Here is a 16253-nt window from a genome sequence, read left to right as displayed (position 1 = left end):
CTGGATTAGTTTTCCTAGCCCTCAAATGTTAGTATTGGAAACATTTAGGAATTCTTTTCTTCTCTGTCATTTTATTGTTCTGTGCAGGAGGACCGCCTGCCTGCTCCTGAACTACATACCCAGCTCTAAAGAACTAAGCTAATGCAATCCATTTTGAAAGAACAGAAAGCAATGAAAAATGTCAACCCATTCCTGTTTGTTTGGAGAAATTATTTAGGAACTTGGGTGCACAAGTATAAGCTCTCCTTGCCAAAAGGACCAAAATTAGCAATAAGAAGACTAGCTTAGATGCCAGCTGCGACTTCAAGTTAACAAATGATGCCATGTGAAAGCAAGAATTCTTTTTTATTACTTTACTTGCAAAATTGAAAATCTCAGAAGCACCTTGCAGACGGCCACATGGTCCTAGAAATTCTGCTAGCCATTAAGGCCTCAGGCTTAGATGAAAGGGATAAATGTTTTTGCAGAAATAAGACCTCCAGTCCTACAGGTAGATCCCTTCAAACTTCAATTCTTTATTCGGTGATGGTTCCTAGCGAAACTCCTTGTCAGGGTGGTGGGAGCTGATATAAATTGAATTCCCATGTAGCAACTCTGGGAGCCATTAGTAAACTGCAAATGGAAAAGCCTGCTCTCTTGCCCACCTAGGACAAGCTGTCCGTCAAGTTTATCATTGCCCTGTTCCATTCATCTGTTTGTCATTTGATTAGTTTAGACCAGTATGTAAATAAAGAGAGGCCAAGAGAGTTGAAGGTCAAATAGATTTTTTTTTAATGTGATGACTTAATGCTTTGGACTTCACACCACAGTTCATTTTTGTGGGGAGCAAACTTTGCATAAAATTAACCTGTAAGGAGCAAACTTTGCATAAAATTGGCCTGTAGAAGAGACAGTGGAAACTCTACAGAGAGCCTGGGGCTTTCTCTCCCTGCTGTCCTGTGGGCCCTGGCTGATCTATGGGATTGAGTCTCTTCCCTTAGAACCAGAAGCTTATCTTGCAGTCTTTAGGTCCCCCAAAAGCACCTTAGACAGAAGTCAAGGGGTCTCTGTATTCGCTTGGAAGATAACTATATTTTTCCTTTTGGCAAGTGAAACCTGACACCATCTTCATAAATCAATGGCAACTCCAAACCATGGGGACAAAGCAGTTCTTGGGACTTTTGTCCCAGCGCCACCACTGGGCTGCCTTTTCTAATCCCATCACAATTGTACATATGTCAAATAGAAGCTGAGCAGAAATTATCACAGTGACTGATTTTCATCACTGGGTTCTCTCAGTTAACATTTTAATAACGAGGTACATGTGAAAATACCATACTTACTACTTAGGTTATTTCTGTCAACATAGTGTTTGTGACCATACGTCTAAATTTATGCACTTAAAACCATTCTAAGAAGGGGGTACACAGGCTTTGTCAGACAGTCACCGTGGCATAAGAAGGTTAAAGACCACACTTTAGGTCAGGAATTGGCAGGCCTTTTCTTGAAAGGCTAGAAATCATATTGGCTCTGTCAGCAATCCAAGGTCTCTCTCAGACACTCTGTTCTACCATTGTTCTAGGAAGGCAGCTGTGAACTTTAAGACTTCAGTGAGTGTTGTTCCCATAAAGGGTGACAGCTGGGTTTTCTTGACCATTGGCTTAGAATATCCTGTTGTTCCTAATATATTTTAATTTACTCAAACACCCTAGGGAAGTCTACTATTGCCATCTACTTATACTAGCCTGTATTATAAATTAATGTGTTCCCATCATGGGTAAGATATTTAGAGACAAATAAGCTATGTCATGAGGGATGTAGAGTCTGGAAGGCTGAATGGCACAGCAGGGCTGAGGACATGGCCTCTGGGGAATGCTTTCTTGGCATCCAAACTTATTTTTAATCTCAAAAGTTGTAATTGACAGATCAAAGTTGCACATATTTGTGGGTGACCCAGTTCTGAAGGCGTCTGAGCAGGCTTCTTAAGGTAGCGAGGAAAGACACATCAGGGATGCTGCAGAAGCAGGGAGGGAGCAATGTGAAAGGGTTAGACTAGAGGAAGCCACTTAAGCAATGGCTTAGAGGCAAGAAGAAACTGTTCCTGGAATTGCTAAGAAAGCCTGGAGCGATGTGTGGGGAGAGGAGTAAGCGGGAGTCAGACCAAGGAAGGCATTAAGAAAGAGTTCACTTTTTATCCTGAAGGGAAAAGGAAACTGCAGAAAAGTTTTAAGGAGGAGAGCAATTTCGGTATTAGCACTTTTGAAAGACCATGGAGACTTCTCAAGGAATGCAGAGAGGAACAGGATAAAGTCCCAATGATCGTTGAGCTTTCAGTCTAGAGAAACAGAAAAATGAAAGAAACCACATCCAAAGGTGATCATCAGTGTACCGGCTGCATTGGGTTCAAGGCACCAGGAGATTTTTAGAGAAGCCCATGACACTGGCACCTGAGCTGGTGCTCATGAAGTGGGAAGTGGGAGATGCTCTTAAGCCAGCAGCGAATTCAGTGTCCCTCAGCAAGCATTAAATGTTAAATCGGAGGAACCACCATGGTTTGAAAGGGACCACAAGTATCTGATGGCACTATGTATTTGGTCTACTTTACCTTAGGCCAACAGGGCAACCTCCACTCTCCAGGCCATTCTGTATGTGTTACCACATCACCACATCTCCTGGAGGGTGGCTTCCTGCTCCACCCAAATCTACTCTCAAAAGTATTTCCCTAGTGTGATGTCAGTACCTTGAGCCCAGTTTCCTAGTTAGTGTCTGTAGGATGTTTAAGCTTCACCTCTATCTCAGCTTCAAGGACGCCAGTTCTCAGATTATGAAAGATGACAGATTGGAAGGTATTTGGACCCATTGAGGAGGTCCTGACCTACCATTTTTTCAAAAGAAAAATACAGTAGAATAACAAAGAAAAATATGAGACGGTATCCAAAAGGGCATAAGCAGGGGTTGTGAAACTTGTTTCGGGGTGTATGTGTGTGTGTGTGTGTGTGTGTGTGTGTGTGTGTGTGTGTGTGTATTACAGTGCCCAGTGCTTATCTTTCTGTGACTCATAGAAAAAAAATCCTCTGAATCAATGCGGTTTGAGGTCAGAGGCTCCCTACCCTGTTCTAGAAGTTGCTTTTTACTTAACCTTCCACAATTGATGGCCACCTTCCTCTGTTTCTATGCAGCCATTGCTGCAGGGGCCATCCGTCCCAAGGCATACATACACCTTTATTCCTAAGCACTCCAACTGACACCAGGTTTCCCTTCTAATGTCTCTTTAAGAAGCCATTGACTATCTTACTCCCATGTGTAATACTCAAAAGTGTTTACACCCTCATCACAGGATGCAGTCTTGTCTCTTTCCTAAAGACATTGCCCCTATATCTTGTGCATTCAAGCCAAGCAATGCCTACCCTTTGAACTCAGCCTCTAATGGTCAAGGACTGGCTGGGTCAGTGGTTCTCAACCTGTGGGTCCCGACCCTGTTTGGAGGGTCAAAAGACCTTTTCAAAAGGATCAAATATCAGATATACCATGTATCAGATATTCCCATTACGATTCATAACAGCAAAATTACAGTTATGAGTTAGCAACAAAAATGACTTTATGGTTGGGGGTGACCACAACATGAAGAACTCCAAAAGGCCCCAGCGTTAGGAAGGTAGAGACCCACTGTGCTGACTGATCAACATAGAAAACCACTCTCTGCTGTGTTCTGAGCAGTGGGCCTTTTCTACAGCAGATGGCCTCCGAGTTCACAGTGGGCATGTGAGTACACTGAAAGTCCATTTTAGTGCCTTTTCTGCTGTAGGTTCTTTCACTCAGGGTTTTGCCCCTTTCGTTTATTGGATTGACTTTCTTAAAACTTAACATGAGATTTTTTTCCTAGATGTATGATTACATTTCCCTTAAGTTGGCTTTGCCCTTGCACTGAAGTCATTTTGAATTTTGATTCTGTCACACACCTTATGAAGAGTGTCTTAGTTAATCTTACTATTGCTGTGATGAAACTCCATTACTAAAGCAAATTGGGAAGGAGAGGGTTTATTTCACTCATAGTTCTGTATAACAGCTCATCATCAAAGGCAGTCAGGACAGGAACTCAAGCAGGGCAGGAACCTGAAGGCAGAAGGAGATGGAGGGCCATGGAAGAGTGCTGCTTACTGCCTTGCTCCTCATGGCATGCTCAGCCTGCTTTCTTATAGAACTGAGAACCACCAGACCAAGGGTAGCATTACCCACAAAGGACTAGAACTCCCTGATCAACCACTAATTTAGAAAATGCCCTACTGGCTTGCCTACAGCCTGAACTTATGGAGGCATTTTCCTCCTCACTTGAGTCCCTGATGAGCTTGTGTCAAGTTGACATAAAACCAATGGTACAGAGAATCCATGTCCCAGACAAATATCTGTATCCCCTAAAATTCTTTGGATTTTAAAAATAGGACTCCTTTTTTTCCTTTTGAGTTCAAACTACTGAAATCTTTGTTGATGTTTTTAACTTGGCCATACCTTCTTTATCTGAGAATTCTTTCCACTGCCATGTACCTTTTCTTCGTCTTAACCACTTATATTGTTCTTGGAACCCTACCCCTGACACACACACACACACACACACACACACACACACACACACACACACACACTCACACTCCTTTTTACCCATTTGAACTTTTCTGAGACACATGGGTATTCCAGGCTGGCTAATTAAACAGCAATCATTAAATATTTTCAATATATGTATTTAGAGGCAGAACACCAAAGAGTTAATTCTCTTTTCTTTCTCAGTTTCTTACAAGTCTTTCAAGGTCTTATAGTCCAGTTTTATGTTGTGTTGGTATGATTCTAGCCTCGAAAAATCCTTGAAAAGAGAGAGAGAGACAGAGAGACACAGAGAGAGAGACACAGAGAGAGACAGAGAGAGAGACAGAGAGAAAGAGAAAGAGAGAGAGAGAAAGAGAGAGACAGACAGGCACAGAGAGAGAGACAGAGAGAGACAGAGATAGACAGAGATAGAGAGACAGAGACAGAGAGAATACTCCTGTGTGCTTATATAAATAGATATCTTGGGCATAAGTCAGTTTATATGTATCCACTCACTATATTATTTAATTTTCTTATTGCTATGACAGAACACCAGACAAACTCCTCGAGGAAGGGAGTTTATTGTGGCTCACAGATTGAGGGATCAGTCCTTCATGGGATGGAAGGCATGGTGGTGACATCTGCTCTAGCTGTGGTGGCAGGAGTTTGAGGCAGATGGTCACATGACATCCACAGTCAGCAAGCAGAGGGAGGTGAATGTTAATGCTTCACTTACTTCCTCCTTGTTAGTTAGGCTGGGACCTCAGCCTAGGGGATGGTGCCACCCAGCCTAGAGAATGGTACTGCTCAGCCTAGGGGATGGTGCCACCCCAGCCTAGAGAATGGTACTGCTCAGCCTAGGGAATGGTGCCACACAGTTTAGGGAATGGTGTCACCCAGTCTAGGGAATAGTGCTGCCACCCACAGTGGCTCTTTTCACTTCAGTGAAACCTCCCTAGAAACACACTCACAGAAACCGCCCAGGTATTTCAAATTTCTGTCAGATTCATAATAGAAATCAACCATTCTATTCTCCATTTACTCATTTAGAAGTTCTTACTATGCAACACTGAGATTGTTGGAGAAAGATTAACTTTTTAAAAATCAGTTAAAATTGTAACTCATATTTTAAATGATGCTAATATCTTAAATTCTCCTTTTTTTTTTTTTTTTTTTTTTTGGTTTTTCGAGACAGAGTTTCTCTGCATAGCCCTGGCTGTCCTGGAACTCACTCTGTAGACCAGGCTGGCCTCGAACTCAGAAATCTGCCTGCCTCTGCCTCCAGAGTGCTGGGATTAAAGGCGTGTGCCATCACTTAAATTTTCCCTTTTAAGACAAATTCTGTAAATGTACATCATTAACCACTTTGTAAATGTAGCTATGGTAATTCCTTTGTATGTGGGTTCCCTAACTGGGTTGCCAGCTTGAAATTCTTATGTACCTCTTATCTGTACTAATAGTTTTTTTAAGAGAACCAAAAGCTTAAAAGTCATTTGCAATGCTAGGGGCAGAATTTTACAATAATTTCTTAAATCTTCCCTTTTTCCTGGTTCAAAAATAATTATTTAGGTTTCAGCTTTATCAAATCTTTAAAAACAGTATAAGTACCACTCATTTTATAGTTACATCTCATTGATTTCTGGAATAGTAATAATTATAATAAACAGGAAGGCCACAAAATGAAGTCAAATATAGTGGTGTATGCCTGCAAGTTATGTACTCCAAAGACTGAGGCAGGAAGGTCTATGGAGGGCAGCCTGGGCTACAGAGTAAGGCCCTTTCTCAAAAACAAAGCTCTAATAAATCATTTGGGATAAACTCAACTGACTTTTGATAAGTTAGGTGCACAGTTGGTAGGAGCAAATGCAGCTCAGTGGTCAAGCAGACACAGACAGAAAACCTTGACTGTGTACAGAAAAAGGAAGACGCTACAGGCTTGTCCACCTACTCCTGTGTTCTCATGCTTTGTACTCATCTTTTGTATAGATCAAATGGACATCCTTATCAGGGCTTATCCCTTCTCTTTGGTTATCACATTTACCTACACGCACTTAGCACTTAACATACTACATGACGTTCTTGGTGTTGCTCTGATCTCTGCCACCCAAGGATTCTCCATTTGTTCCTTGGGTTCCATTCCTACGTGTTTTCAAATCCAAACACTTTCATAATTTAATTTGAAGTCTTCCTGGTCCTCACAGACTTCCCACAAAAGGTCAGTTTACATTGAACTATTTTAATCCAGTTCTTGGGGCTGGGAGGTAACACAGCCACTGAGGGACATTGCTGTTCACTTTCCAGCACCCACACCAGGCAGCTCACAGTTACCCGAAACTTCAACTTCAGGAGATATTATGCCCTCTTGTAGCCTCCTGACACTTATATATAAGTGGGGCACACATGAGCACACACACACACACACACACACACACACACACACACACACACACACACACAATTAAAATTAAATTTCAAATACATTTATTAAAACATGCTATTTTGCTTTGCCTTGCTGCTGATTCTTTGTGGTCTTGTTCCTGCACTGAGCCCCAGATGCACTATTCCTCCAACTGCACTGCTAGCTCCCTAGCGCTGTCTTTGCGCTTCCCTAGAAGCCTCACAAAGCATAGCTCCTGCTATACTGGACCCTGCCAAGACAGAATCGCATGGTATCAAGAAAATGATTGTTCCCTAAGATTTTGACTGGCAATGGGTACAGTGGTCAAAATGTGACAAGAAAAGAAATAAGAGAAGTTTACAGGTCTGTATCTTTACGTAAATTCTTTTATTTCTGTGCTTACAAAGGTAGGATGGTAGCTCTGTCTCATAAGCTTTGGGTATCATAATTATCTTTGAGAATATGATTGAGAATCCAGGGGGCTTTTACCTAGAAAAGTAAAACAAGGGCTCAAATACAAAATATTGCTTGTAGTTTCTGGGCATCCTCAAACTCTTACTGGGTCTTAACATTACCTGCCGGTAATGTTGGTAAGCAACTCTTCCCAATAAAGTAAGCCATTGGGTGAGTGCACCCTGATTGCTTGAATTGACATCCTTGGCTCTTCCTACACATTGCTCAATCATTCTAAAAGCCAGCCAGGAATCTCCTGAGCTAGCCCCTCCTAAGGGATGAGATGCCTGGCATTGCCCCTGGCCACTTCTTATAAAGTGCTGCAGATTTGAGCTGCTGATAGCTGAGAGTGGCATATTCTCAATTAACTCCCCCTTCTCTGGCCTTTCATCATGGGGGAAAGTGCTAGGATCTGTTGCTATGGTGACTTGGCTGCCAACATTGTAGTTAGGATAAAATTCCTTCCCTCCCAAGGGAAAGAAGACATAGCTATTGTTGAGGATGGTTTAAGACAATACTGCCAGGTTATCTCTGTCAGCCTCACCTTTGTCCTCTGGACCTCAAGAGACTCTGGGACCAATGAAATGGAAAACCTGACCCAAAACTAGAGGCAAAGTACTAAAGGTTTTGAACTATTATTCAATCAGCATGAGCTATATTATGAAATTAAATATTAATGATTTCTATCATTTCCATTGAAAATAGGTCTTTTTCTTTTTTCCTTTTTCTTTTTTGGTGTGCATGAGATGAGCAAAGAATATAAAATCCTCCCTACCCCCCAAACCCTGTAACTTTTGCATGAAGATGGCTGCAGACATTTGCAAGTAGCTCTGGGTAAACAAGAGCACACCCAGAGATTAAGGTTCTTTCCTCTAGAAATAGCACAGGGGAAGCTTAGCAAATAATAGGAGAGTTTTATCTAAATCACACATCTCTTCTGCCTTTACCTTTTGGTATCTCCAGTGGCTCTCCTCTGTGAAGTGATTCTGTGCTAATGTGAATTTGCAAGTGAGCTTCCACCACTCACTCAGCTCTTCCCTTTGATGATAAAGTCATTTTAGAGAATTCCACGTTTAGGACAAGACAGGGAAGGGAAGAACTGAACCCTGCTTCCTCCAGTGGGCAGGCCCTGTGACTTTTCTCTTCCCCCAGACCAGACACTGTCAGCACTCACAGCTCACTCACACTTGGTATGGTAACCCAGAGGAAGTCTCTGTCTCCATTTCCTGGACTTTTAGTAAGTCCTGCTCGTGAAGAACGAGGCAAGCACACATGTAAGAAATGAAGTCCATCCAGGCTTCTCCTCTTATTTCTTTTCCTGATATGCTCTTCACAAAAGACAAACACCAACATTTTGTTTCCTGATACTCTTTAAATACCTGGGAGTAGGGGACATTTCACACCAGATGGAGGGTGCAGGGAGGGAACCAGCTGAAGGTCTAATAGTCGCCTTCTGCCCACCATAGCTAGCTTTCAATCCAGTGTCAAGTGTTTTTGTTTTGTTTTAATTTAACCTCAGCCCATCAACCCAAGTTGGCCTCAGCAGTTCTCAGTTGTGACCTTGGTCAAATTTCTTGCCCTTTCAGTGATTTAGTTTCTTGTTTATATTAAAATCGAAAACAAAAGATTGAGCCTTTTAAGGTTAATGCCTACTACAAAGAATAGGTGTTAGAGGTAAATGAGTTAGGGTACCAGAACAGTGCTTAACACTTTGAAACATTTGGCAAATGCTGGCAATTAGCAGCCATCAATACACACACACACACACACACACACACACACACACACACCACCACCACCACCACCACCACCACCCGCACCCCCCAACCAGTTAGGCCCCCTGCTGTGCACTACTATTCCTCCCTTTCTCATCCCTTTTCTTACTACCTGCCATGTTCTTCCTCTCCGCTAGCTAGAGCATCCAGAGGGGGCTACAGTGTCTGTCCTAAAGAGATGCTGGACAGCCCTGTATGAGTTTATGTTTTAATTGTGGTGTTATGAAGGTAAAAAGAGACAAAATAAGTTTTAAAATTGTAAAGATGGAATTATTTTGTGTGTATGTAGGTGTTTTTGCCTGCGTGTATGTGTGTGCACCATGTGTGTGTCTGACATCCCCTGGGATTGGAATACAAGTGGTGATGAGCCACGACATGGATGCTGGGACTCAAACCCAGGTCTTCTGCAAGCATTAGTGCTCTGAACCACCAAACCAACTCTCCAGCCCATGTAAATGAGTTCTAAAAAGCTATTTTATTTTGATTACTTGTATTTATAATTATATTTATAAATTACATATAGTATATTATAAATATAAAATAAATAAATTATTTATATTTATAATTGTTAAATTTATTATTAACAATTTGGATATTGCTATATCCAAAATATTATCATTTCAACATGAATTCAATATGAAGATAAAATCAGTTTTATATTTACAGAAGAGATAGATTTCTTTTCTTTCTTTTTTTACTTTAAAAGCTTGTGTGCATTTTATACTTATAGTACATCTTAGTTCATGCTGGCTATATCTCAAGGGCTGAGTAGCTGCATGGGTTAGCAGTACAGTCTGGGAATGTGTATGCAGTAAGCAAGCATATGAGTTATTAACTCCAGAAGTAAATGAGTCCCCTGAGTAGTGGCCAGCACATATTTATAGTGTGGTACTAGAGTGGAGGCTAAGCATGTGTGCTTCATGTAATCTTCATGGCAGTTCCCTTATCTTGGTCCCTGCATCATTCACATATTACATATGGGGAAACTGAGACTTAAAGACATAAAATAAAAATATATATAAAACAGAAGGATCAGATGCTACTAAGTAGCAGAACTCAGATTTGAACTTGGCTCCTCCAATTCCAGAGACTGTACTGGCTTTGTGAATGCCACTTCATTGATTAAAAGTCTAAATGAAGACCTGCCTTCTCTGAAAGGCCCTCAGAGGGACATGTGAAAAGGTAGCATGTCTTGACACAGACATAATTTGTTGTTACTAAGAAGGTCTGTGAGTGTAGTCATCTTGAGTGTTCCCATGGCAATCCATGCTGTCTGTCACCCTATAAAATCTGTATTTGTTTACTCAGGAATAGATGGCAAAGTGATGGGATCTCTGCTTTCCTGATCTCTAGGGATGGGAGAGCCTTGTTCAGCGAACATCTGGAAAATACAGTTCTTGCAGATAAATGCTCCCACGTGGGGTCTTTATGTCCTGGTGAAGGCCAAGCAGGCAGAAGTAGACACTCTCTAAGCAGTGCTTAGAATTGGCCCTAAAGATGATCTACTTGCTTTTACTGGCAGATGCTTCCAGGTGATGACGTTATGGTTTGAAAGCAGGACCACTTTCAGATAGGAAATGTTAACTCACTTTTATGAGCATAGCTCTCAGAGTGAAAATGGTGTTAGCTCCCATGGCCAGCGAACCTCTTTTCCCTACGGTATTTCTAAACCGTTGCTTTTCTTATTTTTAATCATTAAAGACCAGATTTTGACAAGAGCTGGACCATAATCCAAGAGCGCCTGCAGATGGACTCCATGGTTATCAAAGGCCTTGATCCAGATACCAACTACCAGTTTGCTGTGAAAGCCATGAATGCTCACGGCTTCAGTCCGCGCAGCTGGCCCAGCAACACCGTCCGAACCCTGGGTGAGTGCTGTTCCTGTCCTGAAGAGCATGCGCAGCTGGGCAGCTGTGGTTGCCTCGCAGAGCCTCCCTTGCCTGGTGCTTCTTAGTGCCCAACAGAGAACAGCTTGGAATGGGGCTCTCTCCGGGCTTCTTCCTGCAGTTTTCCCAGACCTTTTGAAGGTTCTACTCTCCACTGGGACGCGGGCTATTTCTGTTTCTAAGCAGTCGGGGAAGGTTTATTTTTGCATCGTCCTTGGGGAGTTTCTGGTCGGGTTTTTGTGCACAATCATGGGGCAGATCACACAGCAAATGAGATGTGCAGTCTCTCCCTGCCTCTTGTCTCATCGTCAGTTCGTCTTGGAACTCTGTGGGGAAAAAGTTAAGACCCCACCCCACCCCACACCCCCCACCACACCACACTCTTCACAGTTAGTAATTGTCTGCCAAATCGAGGACTCTCCACTGAGTGTGATAAACACCTGTAATCTCTTCACTTGGAAGGCTGGAGCAGGAGGAGCTGTGTTAATTCAAAGCCAACTTAGGGTGCTCATTAGGAGCCTGTAACAAAACAAAAGGGACATTCAAGTAACACTCCCCTGGGTGATGGCCAGCACTTCTCAGAACAGATGTTGGAGTGCTGACACGTAACTTTGGGGGTCTAGTTGACTGTAAGTTCTCATGGTGCCTCTGGGGATCTGGAGGGAGCTTAGGACCAATATTGAACAAATAAACTCAGGCTTGTCTTCAAAGTCAAGTCATGTCTCTGGTCCGGGGTTCAGCAAGCTGTCACATGATGTCAAAAGCTGAAGGGTTCAGGCAAGCTTGTCAAGTCCAGCCCAGCCCAGCCCAACCCAGCTTCAAAGCCTTTGTACTTTGGAAGTAGGGTCACATTTACATAAACCTAGAAGCATAGTAGTGAGGACTTAGAAGAGAGACTGTAAGCACTTTTTGTTTGAAAGGTCGATGTCTTTGCAGTTCTGCACATGAATTTCTCAGGAACCCTGCAGCTGCTGCAGGCCTGTTTATCTGAGAGAGGGGCTCCAACAGGGAGCTTACACAGAGTAGCTTGTTTTTCCGTTGGCTTGCACAAAGCCCTAGTTTTGTTGTTAGGATGGAAATAAGTAGCCCCCACTCTCCCCATAGCTGCCTCCCAAGGCTAATGCTATTCCCAGGAAGATATCCACCAGGGCTTGCAAGTCCTGGGGATGTGTGCTCTGCTAAACAGAGCACCCATCCTGTAACCTTCAAGGTTGAGTATCCCGTCTTCAAATTGAGTTGTTGGAGTTGCAGTGGGGCCTCACCTCTAAAACCGCTCCCTGTATCTCTACTTGCCCACCACACAACAGCTACGGTGGAATAGTAATTGTTTCCTTAGTCTTTGGAATGGAGAAGCCGCCTAAACAGACTGAGAATGAAAATCTTTCTTTCCAGAAGACATGCTAGCAATTCTATTCCAAGGTCAGGCCTCCGTTCATTCTTGCTAAATGTGTTCTCTTCTGTCATCTCAAATTGGCCAAAATATAGAGACCTGGAGCTAGGGACTCACTGTCCTTCAAAACACGTAGGTTGTCTTGTTTGTGTGCACTCTGGCACTTAGTGCATGTTCATTGCTCTTTCCCGGCCCTTAACATGAAGAGGCTGTGTTCCACACGTCCATCTGTCCCCAGTGTCCTCTAAGTCATAGAGTGAAAAACAAAGAAAGATGATTATGGAACAACCCAGGCTGCCCTTGACCTTGGATGGATGTGGGAGAGGACACTAGCTTAAGGAACAGATGGATGGGTGGGTAGAGCACCCTTGGGGATTTTCTTTTGGTAAATGATGTGCTGATGTGGTCTTTGAAGTTCTAGTCATTTGTTCTCCATTTCTTGATCCTATTGTTAATGGGGGGGGGGAGTGGGGAAAGAGATGCAAAGATTCTTTGTGGATATGAAATATTTTATTGCATTTCTGACTCCCAGGGGAAGTAAAATTTTATAGTTTCATGTAATTGTGCACAAAGAATGGCAAAGCAAACAAAACAAAAGCAAAACAATGACAAAACACCCTCCCTGCCCCGCAAAATCCACAAACCTCACTGAAGTCTTTTTGTGAATTTGTTATTGTTGTTTGGAGTGTTTTGTTCTATTTTTGAGACCTGAATAAGTACCCCCACTCTCCCAGTAGCAATCTCCCAAGGCTAATGCTATTCCCAGGAAGATATCGACCAGGGCTTGCAAGTCCTGGGGATGTGTGTTCGGCTAAGCAGAGCACCCATCCTGCAACCTTCAAGGCTGAGTGTCTCCTCTTCAAACTGAGTTGTTGGAGTTGCAGTGGGGCCTCACCCCTAAAGCCACTCTCTGTCTCTCCACATCCCCACCACACAAATTATTGAGTTATGTCAAATAATTCAGGCTAGCCTCCAAATCCTTACATAGCTAAGAATGACCTAGAACTCCTGATCCTTTTCCTGAGTACTGGAATTGCAGACATGTAGTACCATGCCCAGTTTATGCCATGCTGGGTTTTATTTTTTATTTTATTTTTGCAGATTTATTTATTTATTTTATGCATATGGGTACACCATTGCTCTCTTTGGAGACACCAGAAGAGGGCATCAGATTGGATGGCTGTGAGCCACCATATGGTTGCTGGGAATTGAACTCAGGACCTCTGGAAGAGCAGTCAGTGCTCTTAACCACTGAGCCATCTCTCCAGCCCCGTGCTGGGTTTTAAACCCAGGGCTTCATTCATGTAAATCAAGCACTGTAGCAACTGGGGTGTATTCTCAGCCCATAATATTGACAAATATTCCGAAATACATAGAAGTCTGCTGCTCCTACGTGGGTATGGCTCCTCTGATTAAGATAACAGGAGTAGACTCCATTAGATGAGTCACTGCATGGAAACACAAGAATGTGCTGTAAGTGCATGCTGCTTCAGGTGAACTTTTCGTCTTGGCTATATTACTGCCTCAGAAACCCCATTATTCTAGCACATTCCTATCCTTAATTTGGTATTAGTTGTAAACTATATCGCTTCCAAAACACATTTTTTTCTGTACAGAAATTATACATCTACCAAGTAGTATTATGTGAGTTGGTGTCTTTGAAGTATCAGGGTTGACACTGAAAAGCCTGTTGTGAGCCAGGCCTCGTGCTGACTACTTGTGTGAAATCCTTTAATCTCCCCCAGAAACATGGGGTGGGAGGGATAGCATCCTCTTCATATAGATGGAGAAAAATAGCATCTCCGAACGATTTCTGATTTTTTTTCCCAAGAGCGATAATTATGAAGGCAGTAAGTGAAGTTGGGTTTGCTGACTGTGTTGTGGCTACTTTCCCAAGTATGACTGGGATCAGTGGAATCAGGATGCTAACACACAGCAGCACGGGGAGGGTCAGTCAGTCATTCAGTGAAGGATGGATGGAAGGAAGGATGGAAGAGTCTGCGTAGACTCTGAAGACTGGGGCAGTGCTGGCAGCACCGGACCCAGTTTCCAACATTTGCATTTCATTTCCTTTTATTTTCTTTACAAAAGAAGTCTTCCTCTTTGTATTCCTTTACAGTTATATTTACATTCCATGCTCCATTCCTAACCCCTGACAATCAGTCTTCCATTCCACCATTCATCTAATATTACCATTTGGAGGATGTTGTGTAAGTTGAGTGTAACTATAGAATTAGGACATCTTAGCTGCTCCAGCAAATGGTGATGAGAGGCCAGGGGCCAGCCTGTGCTCAGCCAAAGTGAAGTCAAGGGTGGTTTGGGTAGAAGCTTGACAGGTGTACGCCTCATCTGCTTCAGCATTGTTCAAACACAGAACAGAATGGGAAGAAAAAGATCACTTCTTTGTATCTGGTACTCTCTTGAGAAACACAGTTTTATTGGTTACTCTAAATGGTGATGCCCTGCCCCGCATTTACCTCAGGCCCCTCACAGGAGGCAGCTCACTACTCAGTTCCTGTGTTGTCTCCACAGGGAAATGGGAATTAAGTAAATACATTTTTAAAAAGACTGGAGATCTTTCTCTGTATTGCTATCCTACTGTTTTCCTTAATGCCATGAGAGGAACACCAACAGCATCATGGTTTGCCTTTGGCCTTGTAAATGACTAGCTGACACTCCGGCTGGGGCGTTGTAGGAGATGCACCCACCCCATCTGTTGGTCACTTACCTTCTGAGCATCATGCTTAGCTCAGTCAGGAAGCATAAGGGTGGGAAATAAAGGACATGAATAATAGACGGGGAGGAAATAAAGCATATGTACTTTTTCATAGACAAAGATTGGAGTAAAAATTATATATATATATATATATATGTGTGTGTGTGTGTGTGTATGTATGTATATGTGTATATATATATATATAATTTAGCAGCCCAAATCTTTTTGTTTCTAACGTTCCATCCTTGTAATATAGTCAGAGAAAGGATCAGTACATTCCTAACTGAAGTGGATCTGGGATCCTTGGGGTAGCCCCCCATAGATATATTCTTCTTGTTCCTGCCAATAGTCCTTTTGCTCTCACAGCCTCAGGCCTTTGGCACCTGCACTTTCCTCAGCACAGAGCTTTCTTCCCTCAGATCTTTCTGTGGCTCTGGCAGTCCCCTCTATCTCTGCTTATAGGTCATAGCTCACTCCCTTAGCCGTCTACTATCCCCACGCCCCTGCTTCATCTTCTCTCTAGCAATGCCACTGTCTGGAACTATTGTATGCATTTCACTATGTGTATTTCCCCCTGACAATAAGCTCCTTGTTGGGGCTGGAGAGACATGGTCAATGCTGGCTGCCCAATGCCCTCCGCCTTGTCAGCACTCAATAACTGCTATTGAGTTCATGTGCGAGTGGGACTTAAGCAGCCAAGAGTCTGGTTTAGAGGTTGAGTAACTGTGCAGCTGATGTCAAAGCAGAGGCAGGCAAGGGTAATCTAGAAGACCATGCAGGCCCAAAGTAGGTTACCCAGTGGGAAAATTCTTAAACAAGGACATTGAAGCCCCCAGAACTGCAATGCACAGAACTAAAGGGAAAGTAAACAGAATAAAAGAAGAGGAGTGGGGGAATGAGGAATAGAGAAAGTAGCCCCAGAAAATTTAAATTTGAGGCAGTAAGAATAGAGGAAAGGACTTGCTGATGGGGCATTAGAAGGAATATTTACATCCTATTTCAAACCAAGCCTTCAGGTCTCGTCTGTGTTCTTTCTTAACCATCAGAATGAGCTCTAATATTATTTATCACCTTTGCC

At 42.8% G+C, this 16253-nt stretch overlaps 1 protein-coding gene across 5 annotated transcripts in view; it reads left to right on the top strand.

The window, feature by feature from the left end:
• Egflam (EGF-like, fibronectin type III and laminin G domains) overlaps positions 1 to 16253 on the top strand; it is a 192625-nt gene that overhangs the window by 97910 nt on the left and 78462 nt on the right. For 4 of the 5 annotated variants that reach the window (NM_178748.6, NM_001289496.1, XM_017316628.2 and 1 more), the window contains one exon: positions 10885 to 11051. In NM_178748.6, the coding sequence (NP_848863.1) occupies positions 10885 to 11051 (167 nt within the window). The remainder of the gene's footprint in view (positions 1 to 10884; positions 11052 to 16253) is intronic. The other variant, NM_001289498.1, reaches the window with a different exon arrangement.

The sequence above is a fragment of the Mus musculus genome, chromosome 15 (assembly GCF_000001635.26).
Source record: "Mus musculus strain C57BL/6J chromosome 15, GRCm38.p6 C57BL/6J".
Classification (NCBI taxonomy): domain Eukaryota; kingdom Metazoa; phylum Chordata; class Mammalia; order Rodentia; family Muridae; genus Mus; species Mus musculus.
This window is presented reverse-complemented; position numbering and strand designations above follow the sequence as displayed.